We start from the raw sequence: 27665 nt of genomic DNA on the forward strand, positions 1-27665 counted from the left end.
TCATTAATATCATTGTGTTACCTCATTACGGCGCTATGTTGGCACTTTTTAAATAAATGATAATAATAATTTAATAAAAATAATAATAATTTAATAATAATAATAATGTTGCTTATAATAAAAAATGAGCAAAGATGATGTGTTGTTATTACCCGCTAGGGGGAGCAATGAGCCCACAGTGCGTTCCCAGCTCACTGCGCATGATTCCAAGCCACATCTCCCGCACTCACTGCGCATGTGTAGGCTCCTCTCCCCAACTCCCTGCGCATGCGTCGCTCATCTCCCCGCACTCACTGCGCGTGCGTAGAAAGAATTCCTTGTCCGGTCGCGCATGCGCGGGCCGTGTTGTCAGGGTGACGTGTCTCAGTGACAGGCTGTGAGGAAGTGGCTGAGCGCGGTCCGCGCGGGGTGAAGATGCTGAAGAAGTTCGATAAGAAGGACGAGGAGTCCGGCGGTGAGTGCCTGTCCCGCGGGGTGCCGGGGTCCTGGTGCGGGGCTGAGGGGAGCACAATATTGTCCTCGGGGTGTGACCTGAGAGCAGGCCTCGGTAGAAGCCTGGACATTGACCAGACTTCGGTGCTGAGTTGCCTATGACACCGGCCCAGTGACTCCCGCCCTTAACCAGTATACCTCTCTGTGACCCCCCCTCCAACCAGTATACCTCTCTGTGACCCCCCCTCCAACCAGTATACCTCTCTGTGACCCCCCCAACCAGTATACCTCTCTGTGACCCCCTCCCCAACCAGTATACCTCTCTGTGACCCCCCCCCCCCCAACCAGTACACTTCTCTGTGATCCGCCCCCAACCAGTACACCTCTCTGTGACCCCCCCCCCAACCAGTACACCGCTTTGTGACCCCCCCTCCCCACCATTATACCTCTCTGTGACCCCCCCTAACCATTATACCGCTCTGTGACCCCCCTAACCATTATACCTCTCTGTGACCCCCCTAACCATTATACCTCTCTGTGACCCCCCTAACCATTATACCTCTCTGTGACCCCCCTAACCATTATACCTCTCTGTGACCCCCCTAACCATTATACCTCTCTGTGACCCCCCTAACCATTATACCTCTCTGTGACCCCCCTAACCATTATACCTCTCTGTGACCCCCCTAACCATTATACCTCTCTGTGACCCCCCTAACCATTATACCTCTCTGTGACCCCCTAACCATTATACCTCTCTGTGACCCCCCTAACCATTATACCTCTCTGTGACCCCCCTAACCATAATACCTCTCTGTGACCCCCCTAACCAGTATACCTCTCTGTGACCCCCCCCCCCCAACCAGTATACCTCTCTGTGACCCCCCCCCAACCAGTATACCTCTCTGTGACCCCCCCAACCAGTATACCTCTCTGTGACCCCCCCCCCCCCCAACCAGTATACCTCTCTGTGACCCCCCCCCCCCCAACCCAGTATACCTCTCTCTGACTCCCCCCCAACCAGTATACCTCTCTGTGACCCCCCCTAACCATTATACCTCTCTCTGACCCCCCCCCCCCTAACCATTATACCTCTCTCTGACCCCCCCCCCAACCAGTATACCTCTCTCTGACCCCCCCAACCAGTATACCTCTCTCTGACCCCCCCAACCAGTATACCTCTCTGTGACCCCCCCCAACCAGTACACCTTTGTGACCCCCCCCCAACCAGTACACCTTTGTGACCCCCTAACCATTATACCTCTCTGTGACCCCCCTAACCATTATACCTCTCTGTGACCCCCCTAACCATTATACCTCTGTGACCCCCCTAACCATTATACCTCTCTGTGACCCCCCTAACCATTATACCTCTCTGTGACCCCCCTAACCATTATACCTCTCTGTGACCCCCCTAACCATTATACCTCTCTGTGACCCCCCTAACCATTATACCTCTCTGTGACCCCCTAACCATTATACCTCTCTGTGACCCCCCTAACCATTATACCTCTCAGTGACCCCCCTAACCATAATACCTCTCTGTGACCCCCCTAACCATTATACCTCTCTGTGACCCCCCCCCCTCCCCAACCAGTATACCTCTCTGTGACCCCCCCCAACCAGTATACCCCTCTGTGACCCCCCCCCCCCCAACCAGTATACCCCTCTGTGACCCCCCCCAACCAATATACCCCTCTGTGACCCCCCCCCGCAACCAGTATACCCCTCTGTGACCCCCCCCCGCAACCAGTATACCCCTCTGTGACCCCCCCCCCCGCAACCAGTATACCCCTCTGTGACCCCCCCCAACCAGTATACCCCTCTGTGACCCCCCCCCCAACCAATATACCCCTCTGTGACCCCCCCCCGCAACCAGTACACCCCTCTGTGACCCCCCCCCCAACCAGTATACCCCTCTGTGACCCCCCCCAACCAGTATACCCCTCTGTGACCCCCCCCCGCAACCAGTATACCCCTCTGTGACCCCCCCCCCGCAACCAGTATACCCCTCTGTGACCCCCCCCTAACCATTATACCTCTCTGTGACCCCCCTAACCATTATACCTCTCTGTGACCCCCCTAACCATTATACCTCTCTGTGACCCCCCTAACCATTATACCTCTCTGTGACCCCCCTAACCATTATACCTCTCTGTGACCCCCCTAACCATTATACCTCTCTGTGACCCCCCTAACCATTATACCTCTCGGTGACCCCCCTAACCATTATACCTCTCTGTGACCCCCCTAACCATTATACCTCTCTGTGACCCCCTAACCATTATACCTCTCTGTGACCCCCCTAACCATTATACCTCTCTGTGACCCCCCTAACCATAATACCTCTCTGTGACCCCCCCAACCAGTATACCCCTCTGTGACCCCCCCCAACCAGTATACCACTCTGTGACCCCCCCCAACCAGTATACCACTCTGTGACCCCCCCCCAACCAGTATACCCCTCTGTGACCCCCCCCCCAACCAGTATACCCCTCTGTGACCCCCCCCCCAACCAGTATACCCCTCTGTGACCCCCCCCAACCAGTATACCCCTCTGTGATACCCTCCTGCCACATACAGTGCACACCCTGTGAGATCCTCACCCCTCCGCACACACAGTGCACCTCGCATTGATACCCTATCCATGTACATAGCGCTTCACATAATGGGAATAAGCGCTTCGTACATAAAAGTAACATTAGGAAAATGAGTCTCTGACTTGAAGGGCTTACAATCTATGTGGTAAGTAGGGAGAATTTACAGGGGGGGGGTGGGGGGTTATGGTAAGTGTTTATGTAAGGGGTCATGGTAAATGCATATGAGATGTATAGTATCAGCCAAGGGAGCTCCCCAAATTCTTTATTAAATACATCCTTCCCCATTGCTTATTTTCTTCCAAGATTCCCCTAATTGCCTGTGGTATCCTCCTGCAGACTCATGCCACTTCTCCCCCCAGTCCCCCTTACATTGCTAATTCTATTTTTATTTGTATTCTGTCTTGTGGAGTAGTTCACTTCTATCATTGCATATTCACAGGGGTCTTTGCATCAAGGAAAAAACAACAACATGGGTCCATGAGGGTTATTCATTAAACTGTGATAGTGCCGTGATAGTCAGTGGGAGGTTCAGTGCTCCGCTCGATCACAGTTTAATGAATTAACCGCCATGTGCTTTTCAAATGTAGAATTGAGGGGAATTTCCTTCCATTTGGCTTCGGTATATTTCAGGCTACCCATTTAAATGCAATTCGCTTCCCTTTTCTTTTGATATCTTTGATATTGTACGTAAAGCTTTTACATAACCCACTTCAATGAACCAGTGAGTTGCAAGACATGTAAAGTTTTACGGAAAGTAATATGCAGCAGAAACGGTGTCCCTTGATTGATAAATGAATGACTCTTAAGAATCATAATTCATAGTAGAATAGCCCAACTTTACATATTAATCATTTATGTTACCTGCACTTGTCAATTGTTGGGTTATGTACAGAAGCACAATTGTTTGTTACATGCTGTATTCTTTCTAGCACATGAAATGCAAATATAAAATACCAGTACTTCAAAGAAATAATAATATTAACCTTCATATAGCGCTTTTCTCCCAAAGGGATTCAAAGCGCGTCACAATTACAGTGTAGCGCGCGGTACGCAGCACATAGGATTGTTACAGACACTGTCCCTGCCCCGCAGAGCTTACAATCTATGTTTTTGGTGCTTGAGGCACAGGGAGATAAAGTGACTCGCCCAAGGTCACAAGTAGCCGACACCAGGAATTGAACCCGGTGTGATTGTTTACACAGTGTCTTTATTCACTGAGCCACTCCTTCTCCCTACACTACTTAATTAGCTTTTCTTGCCGTCACTGGGAAGAAGTGATGATTTGGGAAATGTAAAAATAATAATTTACGTTTTAGAAATGTCGGCATCCTTTTTAAATTGTTACTTTTATCTTTATTTCAGGTGGTGGCTCTAATCCTTTCCAGCACCTAGAGAAAAGTGCAGTTCTACAGGAGGTAACCTCATATTCCGCATCTTTTTCATCACGTTTGTTTGTTTATTAAGCATTTTCAATTCAGGTTTGCCTTCTGCATAAACAGAATCAAGGACTCGGTTTCTTCTTTATTCAAAGCACTTAGCAGCTGCATGTTTTGGTAATGTGGTATGGAAGAGAACACTGCTGGATTTAATAGAATTGGAAATGTACAAATACATTTTGTTTTGCTTGTTAGTATAAAGTACATCCTAATTGTTTGTACTTTTAACATCACTTTTAAAAAATATATATTTTATTAAATATTTCAGCATATGAATATCGACAAAATACATCTGCAGTCAAGTGCAGTAATTCGGCTAACTGTGTCCATGCATTGAAAACAGCACAGAATATCATTATTTTAGATATAAATCAAAAAGTTCCAATTACCAAGTGTCAGATAGCCATGAGGCTAAGGCCGCGCTTATAGTCCTTGCTACAGCGGCGTGAAGTAAAAACCAACAGGGAAGGTGAGGGGTGGGAGGGGTGTTTTAAAACACCCAGGAAAAATCCCGCTTGGAGCCGGTCATCAGCCCCTTGTGTGACCATTTTTCTTCAGTATGGAATAAAATGGGCAGTCCACCATTCAATTATCTGCGATGAGACAGACGTGCATATATACCAGGTGAGGGCAACTCCAGTCCTCAAGGGCCACCAACAGGTCCGGTTTTAAGGAAATCCTTGCTTCAGCACAGGTGGCTCAGTCTTTGACTGAGCCACCGATTGAGCCATCTGTGCTAAAGCAGGCTATCCTGAAAACCTGACCTGTTGGTGGCCCTTGAGGACTGGAGTTGCCCACCCCTGGTATATACAGATGGTTGCTTTATCGCTAGCATGGGGTTAACGTTTAAAGTCAGGACCTTTTTTAGACCGCCATATTGTTCACCCTGGAGGACACAGTGTCTGGCGCCTTCTCCAGTAAGAATTTCGGGAAGCAGCGGGTTCCCGGAGCAGAAATTAACGGGGTTCAGCTATGGAGACCCCCTGCTTCCCAACTAGAACAAATCAAATAAATAAAAACATGGAACCACAGCCATGATTTTTATATTCTCTGCATAGGTGTGTGTTGTATTTACAATATCATTATGTATTGCAGTTTGTAAACATTGGTAGAGAGGGCAAAATATATTTGTGCCTATGTATATAAAATGCCTTCTAATTCGTTCTGCTCCATTCAATTTGCCTTGTCTCGCTCTTTACATTTTAGGCACGTTTGTTTAACGAGTCTCCCATCAACCCTCGAAAATGTGCTCACATCTTGACCAAGATACTTTATTTGATAAACCAGGTATATTAAACACTGCTGTTTTTTATATTGTCACTTAGTTATTACATTCACTTCTGACAAACTTCCACAGCTTGCGTTTGGGGTTTGTAACACTTTATAATAAGTGATTGTTGAAAGATCTAAATTGCATATTATTGGCCTTCTTGTCAGTGTGTTATTAGCCTTTCAACAGTGCAACCAAATACCTGGTGTGTGTCTTTCTGAGTTCATAGACACGTCACATGTCGAAGAAATCATTCGGAACTAAGTCTGAGATTGCAATCGCGTATTGTGGGAAGAAAACATTGCAAATGTGATTTTAGAAGAGGACATTGATAACATTACCTGCCTCTGCATTTTGTATTAGAAAGGATATTATATATATTAATTAATAATCATTTATAACAGGGGGAACATATGGGAGCCACAGAAGCGACGGAAGCTTTTTTTGCCATGACTAAACTGTTCCAATCAAATGATGTAAGTACAGTAATTTATCCTTTATACGTTGTCAACAAGGCTAATTGTTAATTTAGTGAATGTTACAACGTTGATCATAAAAATATCAATGGCGTATTTGAGCATGTGGGAGAAACAGAATTTACATAAACATCAAAGTATTTATTTAACAGATACTAGAAAACAATGTAGCTTGTTAAGCTGATAACATACGTCAGATATAGTGTTGTCCCCAAACTTTCCTAACCACAAGGCCATTCATATCAGAAATCTAGTGATCAAATATGTGTATAAACCCCTGATTAAAGTGCTTTTCATATTATATGATGCAGGATATTGACCTTTAAATAGTGTTTTGGTTTATGCTCTATATTTAATCAGCAGCAAAACGTAATGGTGAATACATGAATTGGTTATTTGTTACTCTCTCTTAATTGTACCCCTCAGCCAACACTACGCAGGATGTGTTACATAACTATAAAGGAGATGGCGAACATATCTGAAGATGTGATCATTGTCACCAGTAGGTGAGTCATTCCTGACATTAGGTGGGTATCAGCCCATTGGGCGTGGGGGGGGGGGGGAAGAGAGACCACGCTAGAAAGAACCCAAACAAACGCTCAAAGGTGTTTTCTTCATTTCCTGTACGCGAGAAGCTTGCATTTTACTTGCTGTTGGATCTGTTTACAAGTAACTTTCACCAAAAAAAGATTTTATGGAAATACTATGTTATCAGATAACCTAAGAATTGAAAAGGTAAGTGCGCGCTGGCCGTCACAGATCTCCTATGGCAATCTGTCTTCAGTGCTGCTCCCCGTCTCCCGTGATCAGCGGGGCTGGAGAACACCAACAAACACATAAACAAAAAGAATGGGGGCGCAAAAGAAGAGAAATGATCACTACAAAGTGCGAAAAATATTTCAATTTGTATAGGCATATATTAAAAAGTACACAACTTACAATAAAAATTGACCATGTCGATCCTAACACATCAAGCTTGTGAATTCCACGAACGGGACGTCCGCAATCTAGGCAGAAAAACCCCTCTCCTTTACCAACTGCTATCCGGAGAGGGGTTTTTCTGCCTAGATTGCGGACGTCCCGTTCATGGAATTCTCAAGCTTGATGTGTTAGGATCGACATGGTCAATTTTTATTGTAAGTTGTGTACTTTTTAATATATGCCTATATAATTGAAATATTTTTCGCACTTTATAGTGATCATTTCTCTTCTTTTGCGCCCCCATTCTTTTTGTTTTAACCTAAGAATTGAGCAATGCAATGAAGGCTTTTTGAGATGACGTGTCATTTAAAGTTCGCTGCGGCTTTTCACTGCACAATGATGGCTATTAGAGGCCCTTAAACCAGGGGTGCTCAACTCCAGTCCTCAAGCCCCCTCCTCCCTCCCCCAAATAGGTCAGATTTTCTGCATATCCCAGTTTCAGCACTGGTGGCTCAATTGGCCCCTGCTTCAGCACCTGTGCTGAAGCTGGGATGTCCTGTGAACCTGACCTGTTGGGGGGAGGCTTGATGACTGGAGTAGAGCCCCCCTGCCTTAGACAAAGTATTAGTGCACTGTTATTTGCAGTAATGGGATAATAGTTCACAAGATGTAACTAAAACCAAACATCATGTTTGTGTTTTTATTTAAAGCAAAAGATGGCATTGCAAAGTTTTTGGTTTCCATTTTCCCCACAGTTTAACCAAAGACATGACCGGGAAAGATGACTGTTACCGAGGCCCGGCTGTGAGAGCGCTCTGTAGAATCACAGACGTACGTTACATTTACAGAGAACCAGCTTATTATTCACACTCCCGCCTCCTGCTTTGAATATTGTGACTGTAATTCCATGTCTCTGTTTGTTTAGAGCACAATGCTGCAAGCCATCGAGCGCTACATGAAACAGGCTATCGTAGACAAAGTTCCCAGTGTATCCAGCTCTGCTTTAGTGTCCTCACTGGTACGTGTGTAAATCTAATACATGTATTATTTTTATTGTAGCGATGCTTTTCATATTAAGCTGACATAGAAGGGTGGGGAGCCGTGTTGGTCCTCTCTTCCATGTAGTAACAAAGGAGGGAGAGAGAGGAGCGGGTATGATACCTTTTATTGGACCAACAAGTAGTTGATCTGTTACAAGATTTCCAACGTCTCAGGATCCTTCATCGGGTAACCCTGACCCTGAAAGGTTGGAAAGCTTGTAACATTTCAACTACTTGTTGGTCCAATACAGTATAAGGTATCATACCTCCTACTCCCTCCCCTTCTTTGTTACTACATTAAGCAGAAGAAGAAAATAAACTTCATGTGTTGTCGGAGATCGCTCCAGCATTGTAAGTAATTGTTATGGCTGGTTCTGAAAGCATGCATGTTTCAATATCCGCTAGTCACTAAATGTAATATATTCATACAATTTTAAAAACCATTGTTATTTTTTTTGGTATCGTTTTATTTTGTAGTTTTTGTTTTTTCCTTTTACGAATTATTATATTTACGTGTGTTTATTTCTGTACCACAGCACCTGCTGAGGACAAGTTTCGATGTAGTGAAGCGTTGGGTGAATGAGGCTCAAGAAGCTGCTTCTAGTGATAACATCATGGTGCAGGTGAGGTTCTCAAATCTGTACAAAGTGTCACTAAAAGTTGAGAAACTAGAAACCTTGTACCTATTACTATGAGCCTTGGCTCTGCTGGAAGGGGAATGGTATTCTTTCTGCACTAAAGTCACAAATGCTCTTTACTTTCACAGTATCATGCTCTGGGACTGCTGTATCACGTGCGTAAAAATGACCGCCTGTCCGTGAACAAGATGCTCAGCAAATTCATGCGCCATGGGCTGAAGTCTCCCTTCGCCTATTGCATGATGATTCGGGTGGCCAGCAAGCTGCTGGAGGAAGAAGATGGAAGGTAGGGGTTGTTTTGGGTGAAGATTCAGACAGTGTCGCCCTTTACCTTTTTTTTTAATAAATGAGGCCCCCATGTAACACAGTATCTCCTCCAGCCGCGAGAGCCCCCTGTTTGACTTTATCGAGAGCTGCCTGAGAAATAAACACGAGATGGTTGTCTACGAAGCTGCCTCTGCCATTGTGAACCTGCCCACCTGCACTGCCAAGGAACTTGCCCCCGCCGTATCTGGTGAGTCTACCGCACCTTCATCAAACCCCTTCAATGCAGGAGGGAGTTGTTTTTAAAAAGCAACATTGACAAAAAAACAAATGCGGATTTCCAAACGGAATATAATATTAGATGGTAGAAGCAGCAACTACTAATCACAAATGTGGCCAAGCACGAATAGCTATAACCATGCAACATAAATATCTGCAGCCAAGCATGCTCGTGTTTTATCTGGACTGCTCACTGTAGCCTAATGTGGTGTTCATGTCCCGTATTTCCCCTGCAGTGTTACAGCTGTTTTGTAGCTCTCCAAAAGCAGCACTTCGATATGCAGCGGTGCGCACTCTCAACAAGGTACGATACTCTTCTCTCTTGTGAACGTGGCCCTCTTGGTGGCAGAGGTGTCTGCAGCGCATTGCTCTGCGTTGTGTCGCTGGCACTGCTGGCAACAAAAGGTGTATGGTAGTGGGTTGAACAGAGGGGTCGAGTCATTTTGTGAGCGACCCAATAATGTGTTTTGGGGTTTCTGTATTCTAAAGGGGTGGTTGGCAATGTGCAGTGATACTCAGCACTACTGACAGCAGCAAGCTCATTCTCAGTGTTGCATAACGTCACAATTCTAATCTTCTTGATCATTTTGTCTGCTTCAAGTTATCACACGGGTACAGCTTAAGCAACACAATTCCCCTTCATATCTTGTGATAATACAGCTGAGGTTTTTCTAACAGAAGCTGGAAATATTCAACACTTTCTGACAGAGACATGTTGGCAAACATGGAAATTACAGGCAGTAATGTAACAAATGTTATCAGCAATTGTGAAGACGGAGGGCCATATTTAGGAAGTGGTGGTAAGCTGTGAGGCACCTTCCTCCCGCCTACTGAAGTGAATGGGCTGGAAGTGCCTTATGGCTTAAAACATATGACCCATAGTATTTCCGAATAGTGTAAATGTGGCTTTTTTGAAAGACGGCAACTATGGTTTTGCCTTTCCCGCTTTAAATCTCCCGCTTTCCTCTCTGTCCGTGTCTTCTGGTTACAATGTGTAATATTGCAGTTCTTTCCTGGACTTGTCTGCAGGTGGCCATGAAACACCCGTCTGCTGTAACCGCTTGCAACCTGGACCTAGAGAACCTGGTGACTGACTCAAACCGCAGCATCGCCACGCTGGCTATCACCACCCTGCTGAAAACCGGCAGCGAGAGCAGCATTGATCGCCTCATGAAGCAGATCTCAACCTTCATGTCTGAAATCTCCGATGAGTTTAAGGTCAGGGGCTTTTTCAGCAGTACTTATATATAGGAAAGATGTATTAATGGAATTGCAATGGTTCTAATAATATATTACATGTTGTATAACCGGTTTATCTCATGCAGCCTTCAATTTGCACATGAAGTTAGTTTTACTGTTCATGTTATATGTTGGTTAAAGTGCATTAAAGCAGCAGAACAGGCTCCATTGTGTTTTTTTATTTATTATTACAGGTTTGAAGCAAGGGGTCACCGGAACTAAACAGTGTTAATTTCAGCTCCGGGACCCCCTGCTTCCAGAGGTACTGGTGCTGCTGGTATCTCTGTGAAGTTTAAATGTCCCCGTCACGCTGGCCAATAGGAAGCCACAACAGATGTCACAGCTTCCTATTGACCTGCATGACGCTGGACATTTTAAAGCTGCCATTATGTTAGGCACATAGTTTCTCTGACTGCAGAGATACCGGCGCCTCTTACGGAGGTAAGTATCTCTGGAAGCAGGGGGTCCCCGGAACTGAAATTAACATAGTTCAGCTCCAGAGACCCCCAGCTTCAATCCACAATCCAGCCATTTCTGCTGCTTTTAATGGTACTTTGACCATTACTCTTCAGGTCAAATACAGCTATTCACAACAGCTGTGCAGGTTTAGTGCGGTCGCTATGCTAAGGATGCGACTCGGCAACGGAAATCTGATCTCTCTGCACGTGTTTCTACCGCTTTCTCTTGTGTCATAATAATCCGTGTCCTGGTTCTCTCTCCCCCTAGGTGGTGGTTGTGCAAGCGATCAGTGCTTTGTGTCACAAGTACCCACGCAAGCATTCTGTCATGATGAATTTCCTGTTCACCATGCTGCGGGAAGAGGTAGGATCAGTGGATGTTAAGTGTCACGTTGATTTGTGTGCTGTATTAATAATAATATTAATATTATTGGGTCGTTTATTTAGTTTTCATTTCCCTTTTCAAAAGGAGAGAAAACATGATGTGCTGATAACCTTCAACAAAGGCGCAGTATCGAAGGGAAAGTTTAGGTAGCAGGGCAATTTAACCCCTTCACTGACAGAGGGGACCAGAAATGCATATTTTTACCCTGTAGCAGTGAAGAGGTTAAAACATTAGAACACCCTAATTCACATAGTTTTTTATTTATTTTTTAATCACGGCCGCTTTTGGTTTTCAATTCATTGTTCTAAATGAAAAGGTTTTATGACATTTTAAGGTAATATGCTTCCTGGTTAATTTGATCACAAATAATATCTATTTGATGCCTTCATTAAGTAAATACTGTCTCTGCTGTCAGTGAGGGAAAAGTGTGGCACGGCTGCACTAACAGGCTGGCATCTTACTGATCAGTGAGGATAGTGGCACGGCTGCACGAACAGGCTGGCATCTTACTGATCAGTGAGGATAGTGGCACGGCTGCACTAACAGGCTGGCATCTTACTGATCAGTGAGGGAAAGGGTAGGCACGGCTGCACTAACAGGCTGGCATCTTACTGATCAGTGAGGGTAGGGTGGCACGGCTGCACTAACAGGCTGGCATCTTACTGATCAGTGAGGATAGTGTGGCACGGCTGCACTAACAGGCTGGCATCTTACTGATCAGTGAGGGTAGTGTGGCACGGCTGCACTAACAGGCTGGCATCTTACTGATCAGTGAGGATAGTGGCACGGCTGCACTAACAGGCTGGCATCTTACTGATCAGTGAGGATAGTGGCACGGCTGCACTAACAGGCTGGCATCTTACTGATCAGTGAGGATAGTGGCACGGCTGCACTAACAGGCTGGCATCTTACTGATCAGTGAGGATAGTGGCACGGCTGCACTAACAGGCTGGCATCTTACTGATCAGTGAGGGAAAGGGTAGGCACGGCTGCACTAACAGGCTGGCATCTTACTGATCAGTGAGGGTAGGGTGGCACGGCTGCACTAACAGGCTGGCATCTTACTGATCAGTGAGGATAGTGTGGCACGGCTGCACTAACAGGCTGGCATCTTACTGATCAGTGAGGATAGTGGCACGGCTGCACTAACAGGCTGGCATCTTACTGATCAGTGAGGATAGTGGCACGGCTGCACTAACAGGCTGGCATCTTACTGATCAGTGAGGATAGTGGCACAGCTGCACTAACAGGCTGGCATCTTACTGATCAGTGAGGGTAGTGGCACGGCTGCACTAACAGGCTGGCATCTTACTGATCAGTGAGGGAAAGTGTGGCACGGCTGCACTAACAGGCTGGCATCTTACTGATCAGTGAGGGTAGTGGCACGGCTGCACTAACAGGCTGGCATCTTACTGATCAGTGAGGATAGTGGCACGGCTGCACTAACAGGCTGGCATCTTACTGATCAGTGAGGATAGTGTGGCACGGCTGCACTAACAGGCTGGCATCTTACTGATCAGTGAGGGTAGTGTGGCACGGCTGCACTAACAGGCTGGCATCTTACTGATCAGTGAGGATAGTGGCACGGCTGCACTAACAGGCTGGCATCTTACTGATCAGTGAGGATAGTGGCACGGCTGCACTAACAGGCTGGCATCTTACTGATCAGTGAGGATAGTGGCACGGCTGCACTAACAGGCTGGCATCTTACTGATCAGTGAGGATAGTGTGGCACAGCTGCACTAACAGGCTGGCATCTTACTGATCAGTGAGGATAGTGGCACGGCTGCACTAACAGGCTGGCATCTTACTGATCAGTGAGGGTAGTGTGGCACAGCTGCACTAACAGGCTGGCATCTTACTGATCAGTGAGGATAGTGGCACGGCTGCACTAACAGGCTGGCATCTTACTGATCAGTGAGGATAGTGGCACAGCTGCACTAACAGGCTGGCATCTTACTGATCAGTGAGGATAGTGGCACGGCTGCACTAACAGGCTGGCATCTTACTGATCAGTGAGGGTAGTGGCACAGCTGCACTAACAGGCTGGCATCTTACTGATCAGTGAGGATAGTGTGGCACGGCTGCACTAACAGGCTGGCATCTTACTGATCAGTGAGGGTAGTGTGGCACGGCTGCACTAACAGGCTGGCATCTTACTGATCAGTGAGGATAGTGGCACGGCTGCACTAACAGGCTGGCATCTTACTGATCAGTGAGGGTAGTGGCACAGCTGCACTAACAGGCTGGCATCTTACTGATCAGTGAGGATAGTGTGGCACGGCTGCACTAACAGGCTGGCATCTTACTGATCAGTGAGGGTAGTGTGGCACGGCTGCACTAACAGGCTGGCATCTTACTGATCAGTGAGGATAGTGGCACGGCTGCACTAACAGGCTGGCATCTTACTGATCAGTGAGGATAGTGGCACGGCTGCACTAACAGGCTGGCATCTTACTGATCAGTGAGGATAGTGGCACGGCTGCACTAACAGGCTGGCATCTTACTGATCAGTGAGGATAGTGTGGCACAGCTGCACTAACAGGCTGGCATCTTACTGATCAGTGAGGATAGTGGCACGGCTGCACTAACAGGCTGGCATCTTACTGATCAGTGAGGGTAGTGTGGCACAGCTGCACTAACAGGCTGGCATCTTACTGATCAGTGAGGATAGTGGCACGGCTGCACTAACAGGCTGGCATCTTACTGATCAGTGAGGATAGTGGCACAGCTGCACTAACAGGCTGGCATCTTACTGATCAGTGAGGATAGTGGCACGGCTGCACTAACAGGCTGGCATCTTACTGATCAGTGAGGGTAGTGGCACAGCTGCACTAACAGGCTGGCATCTTACTGATCAGTGAGGATAGTGTGGCACGGCTGCACTAACAGGCTGGCATCTTACTGATCAGTGAGGATAGTGGCACGGCTGCACTAACAGGCTGGCATCTTACTGATCAGTGAGGATAGTGGCACGGCTGCACTAACAGGCTGGCATCTTACTGATCAGTGAGGGAAAGTGTGGCACGGCTGCACTAACAGGCTGGCATCTTACTGATCAGTGAGGGTAGTGGCACAGCTGCACTAACAGGCTGGCATCTTACTGATCAGTGAGGGTAGTGTGGCACGGCTGCACTAACAGGCTGGCATCTTACTGATCAGTGAGGATAGTGGCACGGCTGCACTAACAGGCTGGCATCTTACTGATCAGTGAGGATAGTGTGGCACAGCTGCACTAACAGGCTGGCATCTTACTGATCAGTGAGGGAAAGTGTGGCACGGCTGCACTAACAGGCTGGCATCTTACTGATCAGTGAGGGTAGTGTGGCACGGCTGCACTAACAGGCTGGCATCTTACTGATCAGTGAGGGTAGTGGCACAGCTGCACTAACAGGCTGGCATCTTACTGATCAGTGAGGATAGTGGCACGGCTGCACTAACAGGCTGGCATCTTACTGATCAGTGAGGATCGTGTGGCACGGCTGCACTAACAGGCTGGCATCTTACTGATCAGTGAGGGAAAGTGTGGCACGGCTGCACTAACAGGCTGGCATCTTACTGATCAGTGAGGATAGTGGCACGGCTGCACTAACAGGCTGGCATATTACTGATCAATGAGGGTAGTGGCACGGCTGCACTAACAGGCTGGCATCTTACTGATCAGTGAGGATAGTGTGGCACGGCTGCACTAACAGGCTGGCATCTTACTGATCAGTGAGGGTAGTGGCACGGCTGCACTAACAGGCTGGCATCTTACTGATCAGTGAGGATAGTGGCACGGCTGCACTAACAGGCTGGCATCTTACTGATCAGTGAGGATAGTGGCACGGCTGCACTAACAGGCTGGCATCTTACTGATCAGTGAGGATAGTGTGGCATGGCTGCACTAACAGGCTGGCATCTTACTGATCAGTGAGGATAGTGGCACGGCTGCACTAACAGGCTGGCATCTTACTGATCAGTGAGGGTAGTGGCACGGCTGCACTAACAGGCTGGCATCTTACTGATCAGTGAGGATAGTGTGGCATGGCTGCACTAACAGGCTGGCATCTTACTGATCAGTGAGGGTAGTGGCACGGCTGCACTAACAGGCTGGCATCTTACTGATCAGTGAGGGTAGTGTGGCACAGCTGCACTAACAGGCTGGCATCTTACTGATCAGTGAGGGTAGTGTGGCACGGCTGCACTAACAGGCTGGCATCTTACTGATCAGTGAGGATAGTGGCACGGCTGCACTAACAGGCTGGCATCTTACTGATCAGTGAGGGTAGTGGCACGGCTGCACTAACAGGCTGGCATCTTACTGATCAGTGAGGGTAGTGGCACGGCTGCACTAACAGGCTGGCATCTTACTGATCAGTGAGGGAAAGTGTGGCACGGCTGCACTAACAGGCTGGCATCTTACTGATCAGTGAGGATAGTGGCACGGCTGCACTAACAGGCTGGCATCTTACTGATCAGTGAGGATAGTGGCACGGCTGCACTAACAGGCTGGCATCTTACTGATCAGTGAGGGTAGTGTGGCACAGCTGCACTAACAGGCTGGCATCTTACTGATCAGTGAGGGAAAGTGTGGCACGGCTGCACTAACAGGCTGGCATCTTACTGATCAGTGAGGGTAGTGTGGCACGGCTGCACTAACAGGCTGGCATCTTACTGATCAGTGAGGGTAGTGGCACAGCTGCACTAACAGGCTGGCATCTTACTGATCAGTGAGGATAGTGGCACGGCTGCACTAACAGGCTGGCATCTTACTGATCAGTGAGGATCGTGTGGCACGGCTGCACTAACAGGCTGGCATCTTACTGATCAGTGAGGGAAAGTGTGGCACGGCTGCACTAACAGGCTGGCATCTTACTGATCAGTGAGGATAGTGGCACGGCTGCACTAACAGGCTGGCATATTACTGATCAATGAGGGTAGTGGCACGGCTGCACTAACAGGCTGGCATCTTACTGATCAGTGAGGATAGTGTGGCACGGCTGCACTAACAGGCTGGCATCTTACTGATCAGTGAGGGTAGTGGCACGGCTGCACTAACAGGCTGGCATCTTACTGATCAGTGAGGATAGTGTGGCACGGCTGCACTAACAGGCTGGCATCTTACTGATCAGTGAGGGAAAGTGTGGCACGGCTGCACTAACAGGCTGGCATCTTACTGATCAGTGAGGATAGTGGCACGGCTGCACTAACAGGCTGGCATCTTACTGATCAGTGAGGATAGTGGCACGGCTGCACTAACAGGCTGGCATCTTACTGATCAGTGAGGGTAGTGTGGCACAGCTGCACTAACAGGCTGGCATCTTACTGATCAGTGAGGATAGTGGCACAGCTGCACTAACAGGCTGGCATCTTACTGATCAGTGAGGATAGTGTGGCACAGCTGCACTAACAGGCTGGCATCTTACTGATCAGTGAGGATAGTGGCACGGCTGCACTAACAGGCTGGCATCTTACTGATCAGTGAGGATAGTGGCACAGCTGCACTAACAGGCTGGCATCTTTCTTGTTGCCCAGGGAGGGTTTGATTACAAGCGAGCAATCGTCGACTGCATCATCGGCATCATTGAAGAGAACCCTGAAAGCAAAGAGATCGGCCTGTCCCACCTGTGTGAGTTCATCGAGGACTGCGAGTTCACTGTCCTGGCCACGCGTATCCTGCACCTCCTGGGACAGGAAGGGCCCAGGACCAACAACCCTTCCAAGTACATTCGCTTTATCTACAACCGGGTCATATTGGAGAATGAAGAGGTCCGAGCAGGTGGGTAACTTCAGTATACACTGTTCTGCGAGATAACACGGTCTCGCTTTTATCTTTGTAATAATCAGGGTTATTTGGGGGGGGTGAATTCAAGACAACTGGGTAACACCACCTTTTTATTTTGAGTTTCAGCTCCTTTTTTTAAGGGATCAACTAGAAACTCCATATAGTTCTTATGAGATTAATAGAAATGGGGCTGGGAGAGAGGCATGCATGCTTTCTTCTATCACATTTAAAGTGCATTGATTGTAGTTTTAAATATCAATTTTTCTTTTCTTGGGGTTCAGGCTTTTCGTTCCCTGACAGAAAAACCCACTGCTGACTATTTGTTTCATGACTCTGCAATCTGTGTGTTCAGCGTAGTACAGCTTTTCAGTATTTTATTTTTCATTAGCAGTCTCCATGTTATTTGGGTCTGGGGCACAAGAAGACAATTGGGTTTAATGAGCTGGGTTTGGGAGAGCTTCACCCACCCACCAAGCACATGACTTTATAGCACCCCCTACTGATCTTGTATATAGCAGATCTTTATAATACTCATGTCATATGATGGGATAGCATGTATGTATTATTCACCTAGAAGTGCAGCTTTTCCATGTAATGCATTTCCAGGCCCGGTGTCTGGGATTCCTTGCTTGTCTCCACTCTGTACCTAGTGGTAACATTGTAAAGTAGCTGTTGCTGTGTTTGTAACCCGGGCTTTTTCCTCCTGCTTGGTAGGGGCTGTCAGTGCTTTGGCGAAGTTTGGAGCTCAGAACGAGGATATGCTACCCAGTATCTTGGTATTATTGAGGAGGTGAGATGGAATAACTGCCATTCAAAAGTGTACACACTGAACTGCAAGTGTCAGATATCCTGTTAGGCCCGGGCCCAAGGCGGCCGGCAAAAATGTCCGCCCCCATTTGCATTTGCCGCGCTCTTGGGCCTATCGGCCCTAATAGGAAGAACTTACCTGTGCCGGCCGCCTCCGTTCTGCCGCCCTGCTTCTCCTTCAAAATAGAGCGTCAAATGACGCCGCGGACGTCACACGACATCACGGTGACGTCGCACGGCGTCATTTGACGCAGGATTCTGAAGAACAAGCGGCAGACACTGGCAAGTGCCTATGGGGTGGATTTGTAAATTTGCAAATCCATCGCTGTGGACCACAATGTAAATACATCTTGTTTGTAAATGTATGTATATCTTTATATAGCGCCCACTGTGTACTCAGCGCTTTACAAAGACAATACAGTAAGTACGGCAGTGTTTTTTTTAACCTTTTTTATTTGGTTAAGGAACCCTATTATCTTGTGAAAATCTGAGGAGCCCCAACCCCCTCTAATGGCGCGTCTGAGATCAGATGCATTGTAAGGAACCCCAACCCTCGCTAATAGCGCGCCTGAGATCAGATGCATTGTACATTTTTCTGTATTTTATATAATTTTCAAATCACCTGGAAATTACAGGGAAGCCCAGGGAACCCAGGGGCTCCTAGAAATCTGTGTTGAAAAATACTGCAGTACAGGGCATTATAATACAGTAAGTGCAACAAAGTCAGACAATAGAAAAGGAAATCCCTGCCTCGGAGAGCTTGCAATCTAAGTTAATAAGAAAGTCCCACTCCTATAAATATCAGGGTGTGTCCAGTGCGTTGTTTGTAGATGCACAATGTTTTGTTCTGTGGCAGGTGTGTGATGGACGATGATAACGAAGTGAGGGATCGGGCTACATTCTTTCTTCAAATCTTGGAGCATCGGCAGAAGGCCCTCAATTCCACTTACATCCTTAATGGTGAGCGCATAGCCTTAGTCTGTACCACGAGGCCGCTATTACATATTTTGCCTATTAATGTGATTAACTAACATCTACAATGTGTGTCCGTGTTCTGGGACATTGTAGAATTAGAGGAGATCTATCCTCTGTCTGTGACCATCCTGTTTCTGTGTATACAGGGTTAACCGTCTCGGTTCCCGGACTGGAGCGAGCGTTGCAGCAGTATACCCTGGAGCCATCGGTGAAGCCCTTTGACCTGAAATCTGTTCCACTGGCTACTGCACCCAGCACAGAACAAAGAACAGGTATCGCAGGCAACTTTGTGTAGTGAATATTTAACTAGAGCAGTAATATCTGACAACAATCTGCACACACCTTTGCTGTGACACACAAACATGTTATTTAGCGCAGGGGTGCACAACTCCAGTCCTCAAGATCCCGCAACAGCTCTGGTTTTCAGGATATCCCTGCTTCAGCACATGTGGCTCAATCAGTTGAAGATTGAGCCACTGATTGAGCCCTCTGTGCTGAAGCTGGGATATCCTCAACCTGAGCTGTTGCGGGATCTTGAGGACTGGAGTTGAGCAACCCTGGTTTAGACTTGAAAGGAGTAATTGCCCTCTGCCAGAAAATTTTGCTCCCCCCCCCCCCCCAGTTTTTGCACCCTGCCGCTCCCCCCCCCCAGTTTTTGCACCCCTGACTTAAAGTACCATCCCTGTGTTATACTGAACTTTTTACTAAAGAGCTCAGTTTATACCACAGGACTTCTGCATATGAGCGTATGCCCTAGCAAACTGTACTGTGAACAACAAGCTTGAGGTTGAATCCGAGTCCCTGTCACATATGATGCTGTCTGGTTTGATGTATGGATATGCTGTGAGGTCGAGGTAGTTTAACCCTTTTACACAACACGGATTTTCTCTTTAAGATAATATGCCGATCACAGCCATCAGGCAGCCAGAGAAAGTGGTGTCCGCCAGGCAAGAAATATTCCAAGGTGAGCTGAACATCTCCATGCATTTAGTCTGAAGGATTTAGTGACGTGTTGTCCATGTTGGATACATTCCTTCTTATTCTCCCCCTTGTCGTATCCCTTCTAACTCGTGCTCAAAGTAAACATGCTGCACTCACTGTGAATTGTATTGTTCTACACTTCTGGTCTACAATGTAACTCCCCCATTGGTGTATATATTTTGGAGAGCTCCACTCTTTTCAGTTTGGACAGGATCAGAAATGTACAACTTTACTTAAAGCACCATTGCCTCTTAAAATAAATGTTTCTCCCCTAGGTGGGAAGCAGGGGGTCTCTGCAGCTGAACCGCGTTAATTTCAGCTCTAGGGATACTTGCAGTGGTGAGAAACGGTTTGTGAACCGCTTAGGATTTTCACATATTTCACACCTAAAATGTTATTGGCTCTTTAAGGCTGCGCTTATAGCTGCGGTCGCTGGAAAAATCAAATTGACGACTTCCAGCGATCGCGACCAAGCAGTCGAGTCGCTTCTACTATAAGCATCAACGCGGTTCAACTCCGGAGACCCCCTGCACCAAACATCATTAAAAAGATACAAATAAATAAAACAAGATGTAAAGCCACTTTAAGGAGGCAATCCAAGGCTGCAATTTATTTTGATATATATTTATCATATTGAAACCTTTGTAGCTTTACCTGTTAATTTCAGCTCCGGGGACCCCCTACTTCCAGAGATACTAACCTCTGTAGGGGGTGCCGGTATCAGGTATCACATACTGGGCGCTTATCAAAGCTCCCACGCCCTGCTGTCTAAGGCTGAGTCCATAGAAGGACACGCAGCGCTGAACCGTGCGGACGCTCCGCGCTGAGCCCCTGCATCCTCCATGAGGATGTCTTTAGAGGGGGCTCACGCAAGCGTCCGCAGGCGTGCTGAGGCGCTGGATTTTTCAGCCGACAGCCAAACTGTTTTTCAGAGCGCTGTCGGCTGAAAACATCCAATCGGCACGGAGCAGCGTCAACGTCACGGCGCCGTGACGTTGACGTCGGTGCGTCGCGGGCGATTGGCCTAGCGACGTCACTGCCCCGCCTCCCTCAGTCTCCCCCCGCCTCCCGATCGCGCCCGCTGGCTCGCCTGCATGGGCATGAAATCAAGCAGATTTCAGCAGGCGAGCCTCAGCGTCAGCGCGCCTCAGCCCTGCTCCCCCCTCTATGGCCCCAGCCTAATAAGAAGCTGTGGCATCATTGGTGCGGCTTCCTATTGGTTCGCGTGACATGGGAGCTTTAAATTTTGAGAAGTCTCTCTGGAAGCAGGGGGTCCCCGGAGCTGAAATTAATGAGGTTCAGCTCAGGAGACCCCCTGCTTCAAGCTTCTGTAAAAAAACATATTTGGGAAGACTTGTGTTTCACAAACATTTCCCACAATCCCAGCAATTCATAAAAGAGAAAACATCAAAGCTTTTAGCACTGAGGTTTCAGACCTGGAGTAACCCGTAACTGAAATGTTTCAGTGCGTTATTTCTGTTACAGCCATATCTCACCGATGTGGGGCCTGGCTTTTTATACATATGTACTGCTTGTATTTCAGAGCAACTTGCTTCTGTTCCGGAGTTTAAAGACCTGGGACCTTTATTCAAATCGTCTTCAGAACCCGTTGCCCTCACAGAATTGGAGACAGAATATGTTATCCGTTGTACGAAGCACACGTTTACTGGTCACATGGTATTCCAGGTGAGGTTTTTATTGTCAACCATAAATCCAGGACTCCAACTCTGCCCCTTAATATATGAGGGGACTTGCAAAATACATTGCATATGTTACATTGTTTGATGCTTATGTTACATTGTAGGTGGGCCAGGTTAACATTTAGTTCTAGTCCTTAACAAGTAAATGTATCTTTCTCATATACAATTACATATAAATGAACTCTTGCTCAGCCCAAGGCTGTGTCCACGCTGCTGCTGACTGCGCTTGGCGCTTAGCGCGGTCAGCACAATCAACTTTAATCTGTCCGGGCATGCGCTCGCGGACGCTAGGTGCTTGCTGAGCCAGATAAAATTGTGTTTGAGGCGCGCTTAAAAATGAACTTTTAGTAGGTAAGCTGAGAATGTTTGGGGATGACCACAAACAACGCTGGATAAAAACCACATCACCACACATTAAGGCACCAGGAAACGGGAAGTTATCTGATAAGCAGAATGTAATGCAATCAGGAGCACTGGGGAAACATCAAGTAGCGCCCTAATTAGTGGGGATAAATACGTTTACTTTTTAAACCCTTTACATTTATTTATATTTTTTAGGTACGAGGGCCCACAACTTACTTTTTCTGTTTATTATACAATTATTTGTGGGTATTGTGTCCATTGTAGTTTGTACTCGACGTCTATATTTGGCGTACTGTAGGTCAGACTAAATACTTAAAGTATTGTTTTTTTCTCTTTTGACTAACATCACAAGCTTAAGAACTTAAAGCGGCAATTTATATTTTAATTTTTAACTTAGGATCGAAGCAGGGGATCTCCGGAGCTGAACCCCATTAATTTAAGCTCCCCCTGCTTCCAGACATATAGACCTCCCAAAGGGGGTGCCGGTATCTTGTTGGCATTTAAAGCTCCCACGTCACGTGGGCCAATAGGAAGCATGCAGTAGGACATCACAGCTTCCTATTGGCCCACATGGCACAGGAGCTTTGAAAAGCGGCCATTACTTGATCCGTGCTAGCCGAGTGGAGCGGCTGCCAGCAGCCCCTGCAGATGTCCCCGGAGAACAATGTGCACAGAAATATCAGCTGCCTCTAATTCTCTGCTGTAGAACGAGACCTATTAACACACAGTTGTAAGAAGCTGCATACTGTGCTACCCTCTGTTTATACATGCATGCTTCTAGAATATACCGGATGGGATGATTGGTGTTGAGTTGTTTTATCGCCTTCCATTGTACAGTTTGATTGCACCAACACGCTGAACGATCAGATTCTGGGGACTGTTACCGTGCAGATGGAGCCTACAGAGGGATACGAGGTCATTTGCTATGTCCCTGCAAAAAGCCTGTCTTACAACCAACCTGGAACGTGCTATACTTTGGTATCTGTACCTGAAGAGGATCCAACAGCAGGTTCTTAGTTACATTTCTAAGCTCATTGTGTGGGAGCAGCATTTGGATGCAAAATTTCAAATGGTGAAAAAATGAGTCCTGCCTCACTGGCTACATTTGTGTGTGTGTGTGTGTGTGTGTGTGTGTGTGTGTGTGTGTGTGTGTGTGTGTGTGTGTGTGTGTGTGTGTGTGTGTGTGTGTGTGGTGTGTATGTGTGTGTGTGTGTGTGTGTCTACATACATACATACATACATACATACATACAGTCCTCACTATCAAACGCTTTACAATGCAACCCTAGGGGCCATTATCCGACACATGAATGCGTTATCCAACGCTCGCCGCCACTGATTAACATGGGAGGGAAAAATGTTTAAGGTGTAAGAGAGAGCAGTAGCGGTGAAAGGGGGGGAAAGGTGAGTTTTGTGTAGAACACAGGAGATGAGCAGGGGCATGATGAGAGATCAAAGCTGATATGTAGGGAGGAGCAGATGAATGGAGAGCCTTGATGGTAAGGAGGAGAACTTTGTGGGTGATCCGAAATTTAATGGGAAGATAGGAGAGGGAAATAAGGAGATGAGCAGTGTCTTTATTGGGGAGAAATTTAAATCATTCTAGCAGCAGAATTTTGGATAGATTGCAAAGGAGAAAGTTGTGGGGCAGGGAGGCCTGCTAAACTGTATGTTACAGTAATCCAGGCGGGAGAGGCTAAGGGCATGCATTAGAGCAGCGTGCGCAAACCTTCTGAGCTGCGGCCCCTTTCCTGGGAGCTACAGCGTTCGCGCCCCCTCTCTCCCAATGGCTCGGGTGAGTTACAGAGGCCTCACGCCTCCCCCGGCATTTAATTTAAATGCTGTGGGAAAGTGCGCGGGGCCTCTGTAACCGCCCGCGCCCCCCCTAGAAATTTTCTCGCCCCTCCAGTCTGCTACATTGGTGTGAGTGTGCGCATCAAAATATATTTTATTTGAAACTACTCCGGATATTTCACTGGTTCTTTAAACGAAAAACTTTTAATATGTGTAAAACAAAAGTCCAGATTTACTTGCCATTGTATAAACTTGCTGTCTTTGCTGTAGATAGCATGAAATATGGCATCTATATCACAGTAACATGTGTGTGTGCTGTGTGCTGCAAATGCTTTATAGTGATTGGTGTCTTACATACAGTATTGAGGTTACTTTGGTCTGTTGCTGAATTAATGTGTTATTTCTCTCCCTCAGTGTCCTGTACATTCAGTTGCATGTTGAAATTCACTGTCAAAGATTGTGACCCTAATACTGGTGAAACTGAGGAGGACGGTTATGAGGATGAGTATGTGGTAAGCAGCTTTTATAATTATATATTATATATACTATTATAAGCATGTAAAGATCAAGTAGGCTAAACTGCTGACCCTTAGAGAGTATACCAGGTTTTCTCAGCGACTCAATTCTTCAAGAGCATCCAAGTGGTTCCAGCACTGAATCGGTTAAAATTTAAACTCTTCCAAGCTTGATATAATTAAATCATATAGAAAATGCATGCAAGCCTCTGATTTGAGCCACCTGTGATGAAGCAGGGATATCCTGAAACCTGACCTGTTGGGGGGGAGGGGGCAGAGAGTCTTGAGGACTGGAGTTAAGAACCCGAGTCATAAGCCATGTCAAGTTTAAGATGACCCAAAAAATGAGACATAGATGTGTTATTCTGGCTGAAGGGACCATTGAAAATATAAACCCGAAACTGAAATGAATGAATGCATTATACTGGCATCGTTATATACAAAGAGGACGGTGTAAAGCTAAACTCAGTGTTTGCTCATCACATTCATTTTAATATAAAAACATTTTCTTTCGTGATTTTTTGGAGACCAAAATTATTGATGTCTAAAAATGAGAAGCCACAAAGTTTGTCACTTTCGATGCGCATGACGTTTAGGGTCATATTTGAACAAAAATGGCTATATTTATAGAGAAGCTTCTATTTCCCATATCTTCTTTATTTCTCATCCTATTTTAAAACTTGAAATGCTTGCATTTTTTTCTATGTGTGAGGCCCTAAACTGTAGCTTAGTGAGCTTATGTGCAAGGCCGACACTGGGCTGGTGATGTTTAGTGCTCTAAACCGGTATTTTCCTCTTGTTTGTTGTAGCTGGAAGACATTGAGGTGACCGTGGCTGATCACATACAGAAAGTCCTGAAGCCTAACTTTGGTGCGGCCTGGGAGGAGGTGGGAGACGAGTTTGAAAAGGAAGAGACATTCAACTTATCCTCCATCAAAACACTGGAAGGCAAGTCTTTCTCAAACTACTTTTGAGCTAAACACCCACCCGACTGTCGTCCTGAAAGGAACACAGCAGTTCTGCAATGAAATTTAAAGCGGCAGCAGAAGGCAAGGAATTAAGCTTGGTGAGAAACCCTTCGGCAGGGAAAGAGTTAATATACACCATCTACGAGACGTGTTCACATTATAGACCAAATGTCTTGTACCTTGTGCCTCTGGGGGTACCTCGGTTCCTGATATACCGGCAGCCAATAGAAACCTGTAACGTCTTCTGGAAACGGGGTGACTTTCTGTTGGCGAACCCAGAGTTTGTACATTTGTCTCAAACGCCTGCACAAAAAATATAAATATCTTGGGAACTGAAAGGACTCTGGCGGTCGGGGAGCCACATCATGGCTCCAGGGGACTCCCCAGTTCAAGTGCAGTTAAAATAAATCAAATAAAACCAGGGACTGCTGCTTTAAGTTGGTGTAACCATGTTTATTTGGTGCAAAAAAAAAATGACCGTCTGGATTTTTTTAAAACAATATTTTTTTGCGCTAGCTAAAACATTCATATAATTCCATTTAGTTAATGGAGTGAAAGGATATCAATCTCTGCTTGTTTTTACAGAGGCAGTTGGTAACATTATAAAGTTTCTGGGAATGCAGCCCTGCGAGAGATCCGATAAAGTGCCTGAAAACAAGAATGCACATACATTATACTTGGCAGGTAAGTAACGGCTTGTTTAATATTGATCACTCCCAAGTTAAAAAGCAGCCAAATCTTAATTTATTGTTGTATTTTTATAACACCACAAAAAAAACATGTAGTTCTCCACAATAACACATCATGTCATGTAACATACAGGGGGGGATGTATATACACTATGAGAACGAGAAGACATTGGCTATTCCGTTTGCAGTGAAACGGTCTCCCTCTGGCTGAGGAACATTGCAGCTCCATTTGATTTTTTTATGTCGGTATAAAACACAGACGCATGCGCCGGAGCATTATGTTGCAGGTCCCTCTGTCACTGAAGCATTAATGTCGCATTCTCCTTGTAAGAATAAAACACTAATGAAGTCGGGACATGCGGTTAGTTTCTATTGTGATCCATTTCTTGCTTTTATTTTAATGTTCTTCTTTTCGGTTTATTTCCCTCGCCTTGGCTGTTACACCGGTAACCTGTTTTTAACCCTTTTGAATGCCCCATAATGTAGCCACTACTTCAGAGGTGGCAAACTACAGGGCCACCAACAGGTCAGGTTTTCAAAATCTCAAGTCTAGCACAGGTGGCTCAGTCATTCATTCAGTCATTCAGTGTGTGTGTGTGTGTGTGTGTGTGTGTGGTAATAAAAGAGCGTGCGTGTGTGTGGTAATAAAAGAGCGTGCGTGTGTGTGGTAATAAAAGAGCGTGCGTGTGTGTGGTAATAAAAGAGCGTGCGTGTGTGTGTGGGGTAATAAAAGAGCGTGCGTGTGTGTCTGAGCCATAGCTCCAAGACCATGAAATATTTAATATATATGTGCGCGCGCTTCTGCCAAATTTAGTTAAAATCAGTGCAGTTTTTAAAGGTGCAGTCCCACCATCTTGATTCAATTGTTCGAAACAGACAAAACTTGCTCCTTGATCTCAGGAATCATCTTGAAAAATGTGGTTACGATAGCTTAAGAGGTGTCCCAATGCATAGCGAACCGACAAACTACTTTACAAAATATATAGTAGATTATATTTTTTTCTTCCTGTGCCCGTTTTCAATTGTTCACTTGCGGAGGGGGTCGGTGCGTAGTGCGTAAACAGCATGTCCTGCTGCAGGGTAATTGTGAGAGAATGAGGCTACTATGAGACGTGATGTAAAACAAAACCCTGTATGTTTCTCTTGCAGGCGTATTTCGAGGTGGGCACGACATCCTAGTACGCTCCAAATTAGTCCTAACGGATACAGTAACCATGCAGGTCACCGCCCGGAGCAAAGAAGAATTTCCGGTTGACATCATTATGGCCTCTGTAGGCTAAAACAGATCCTCGGACATCACACTACATTAGAATATACATAAAGAGATTTATACTTTAAGATCTAATCCTGCGATAACTCTTCAGAGCAAGAAGGCACCTTGATTTGTAAACTCTGCTGGCAGCGAAGGGATTAAACCGCTGAAATCAGTCACACCTTGTATTTGTTATTTTTTTCTTCGGTAAAATTAGAAAATCTGTTTGTTTTTTTTTAATTGCCGAATTGGGGTTATGCAATTTCAAAATAAAACACAAATTGTTAACTCAGAGCAGTAAACGAGTAATGTTCATTACAAGGGTGAAGATGAGACTACCGTTTGGGAATCCTGTAATTAGAGTGCTTTCTCTTTTATAATGTTAATTGCTGTACAAAAAAAACCCCACGTTCTTT

General features: G+C 46.3%; 1 protein-coding gene across 1 annotated transcript; it reads left to right on the forward strand.

Annotated features, from left to right (window-relative positions):
* Positions 1-304: 304 nt before the first annotated feature.
* On the forward strand, positions 305-27428 carry COPG1 (coat protein complex I subunit gamma 1). The gene is made up of 24 exons (XM_075574537.1): positions 305-454; positions 4395-4447; positions 5675-5755; positions 6143-6214; positions 6641-6720; positions 7891-7966; positions 8061-8153; positions 8712-8798; positions 8942-9099; positions 9194-9327; positions 9593-9660; positions 10386-10574; positions 11322-11417; positions 16956-17199; positions 17920-17995; positions 18869-18972; positions 19134-19259; positions 19883-19951; positions 21512-21654; positions 22869-23040; positions 24240-24337; positions 25150-25288; positions 25894-25992; positions 27147-27428. Exons 1-24 carry the CDS (start codon positions 415-417, stop codon positions 27275-27277), a joined length of 2628 nt encoding a protein of 875 aa, XP_075430652.1. The 5' UTR covers positions 305-414; the 3' UTR covers positions 27278-27428.
* Positions 27429-27665: the final 237 nt, after the last annotated feature.

Source organism: Ascaphus truei, chromosome 17, assembly GCF_040206685.1.
Source record: "Ascaphus truei isolate aAscTru1 chromosome 17, aAscTru1.hap1, whole genome shotgun sequence".
Taxonomy (NCBI): domain Eukaryota; kingdom Metazoa; phylum Chordata; class Amphibia; order Anura; family Ascaphidae; genus Ascaphus; species Ascaphus truei.

Bases quoted from the DNA above. Each gene is read 5' to 3' on its own strand.
- COPG1 (XM_075574537.1), top strand. From the start codon at position 415: ATGCTGAAGAAGTTCGATAAGAAGGACGAGGAGTCCGGCG. The intron at 11,418-16,955 runs GTAGGATCAGTG...CTTGTTGCCCAG, and splicing joins TCACCATGCTGCGGGAAGAG to GGAGGGTTTGATTACAAGCG. The intron at 19,260-19,882 runs GTATCGCAGGCA...TTTCTCTTTAAG, and splicing joins CAGCACAGAACAAAGAACAG to ATAATATGCCGATCACAGCC.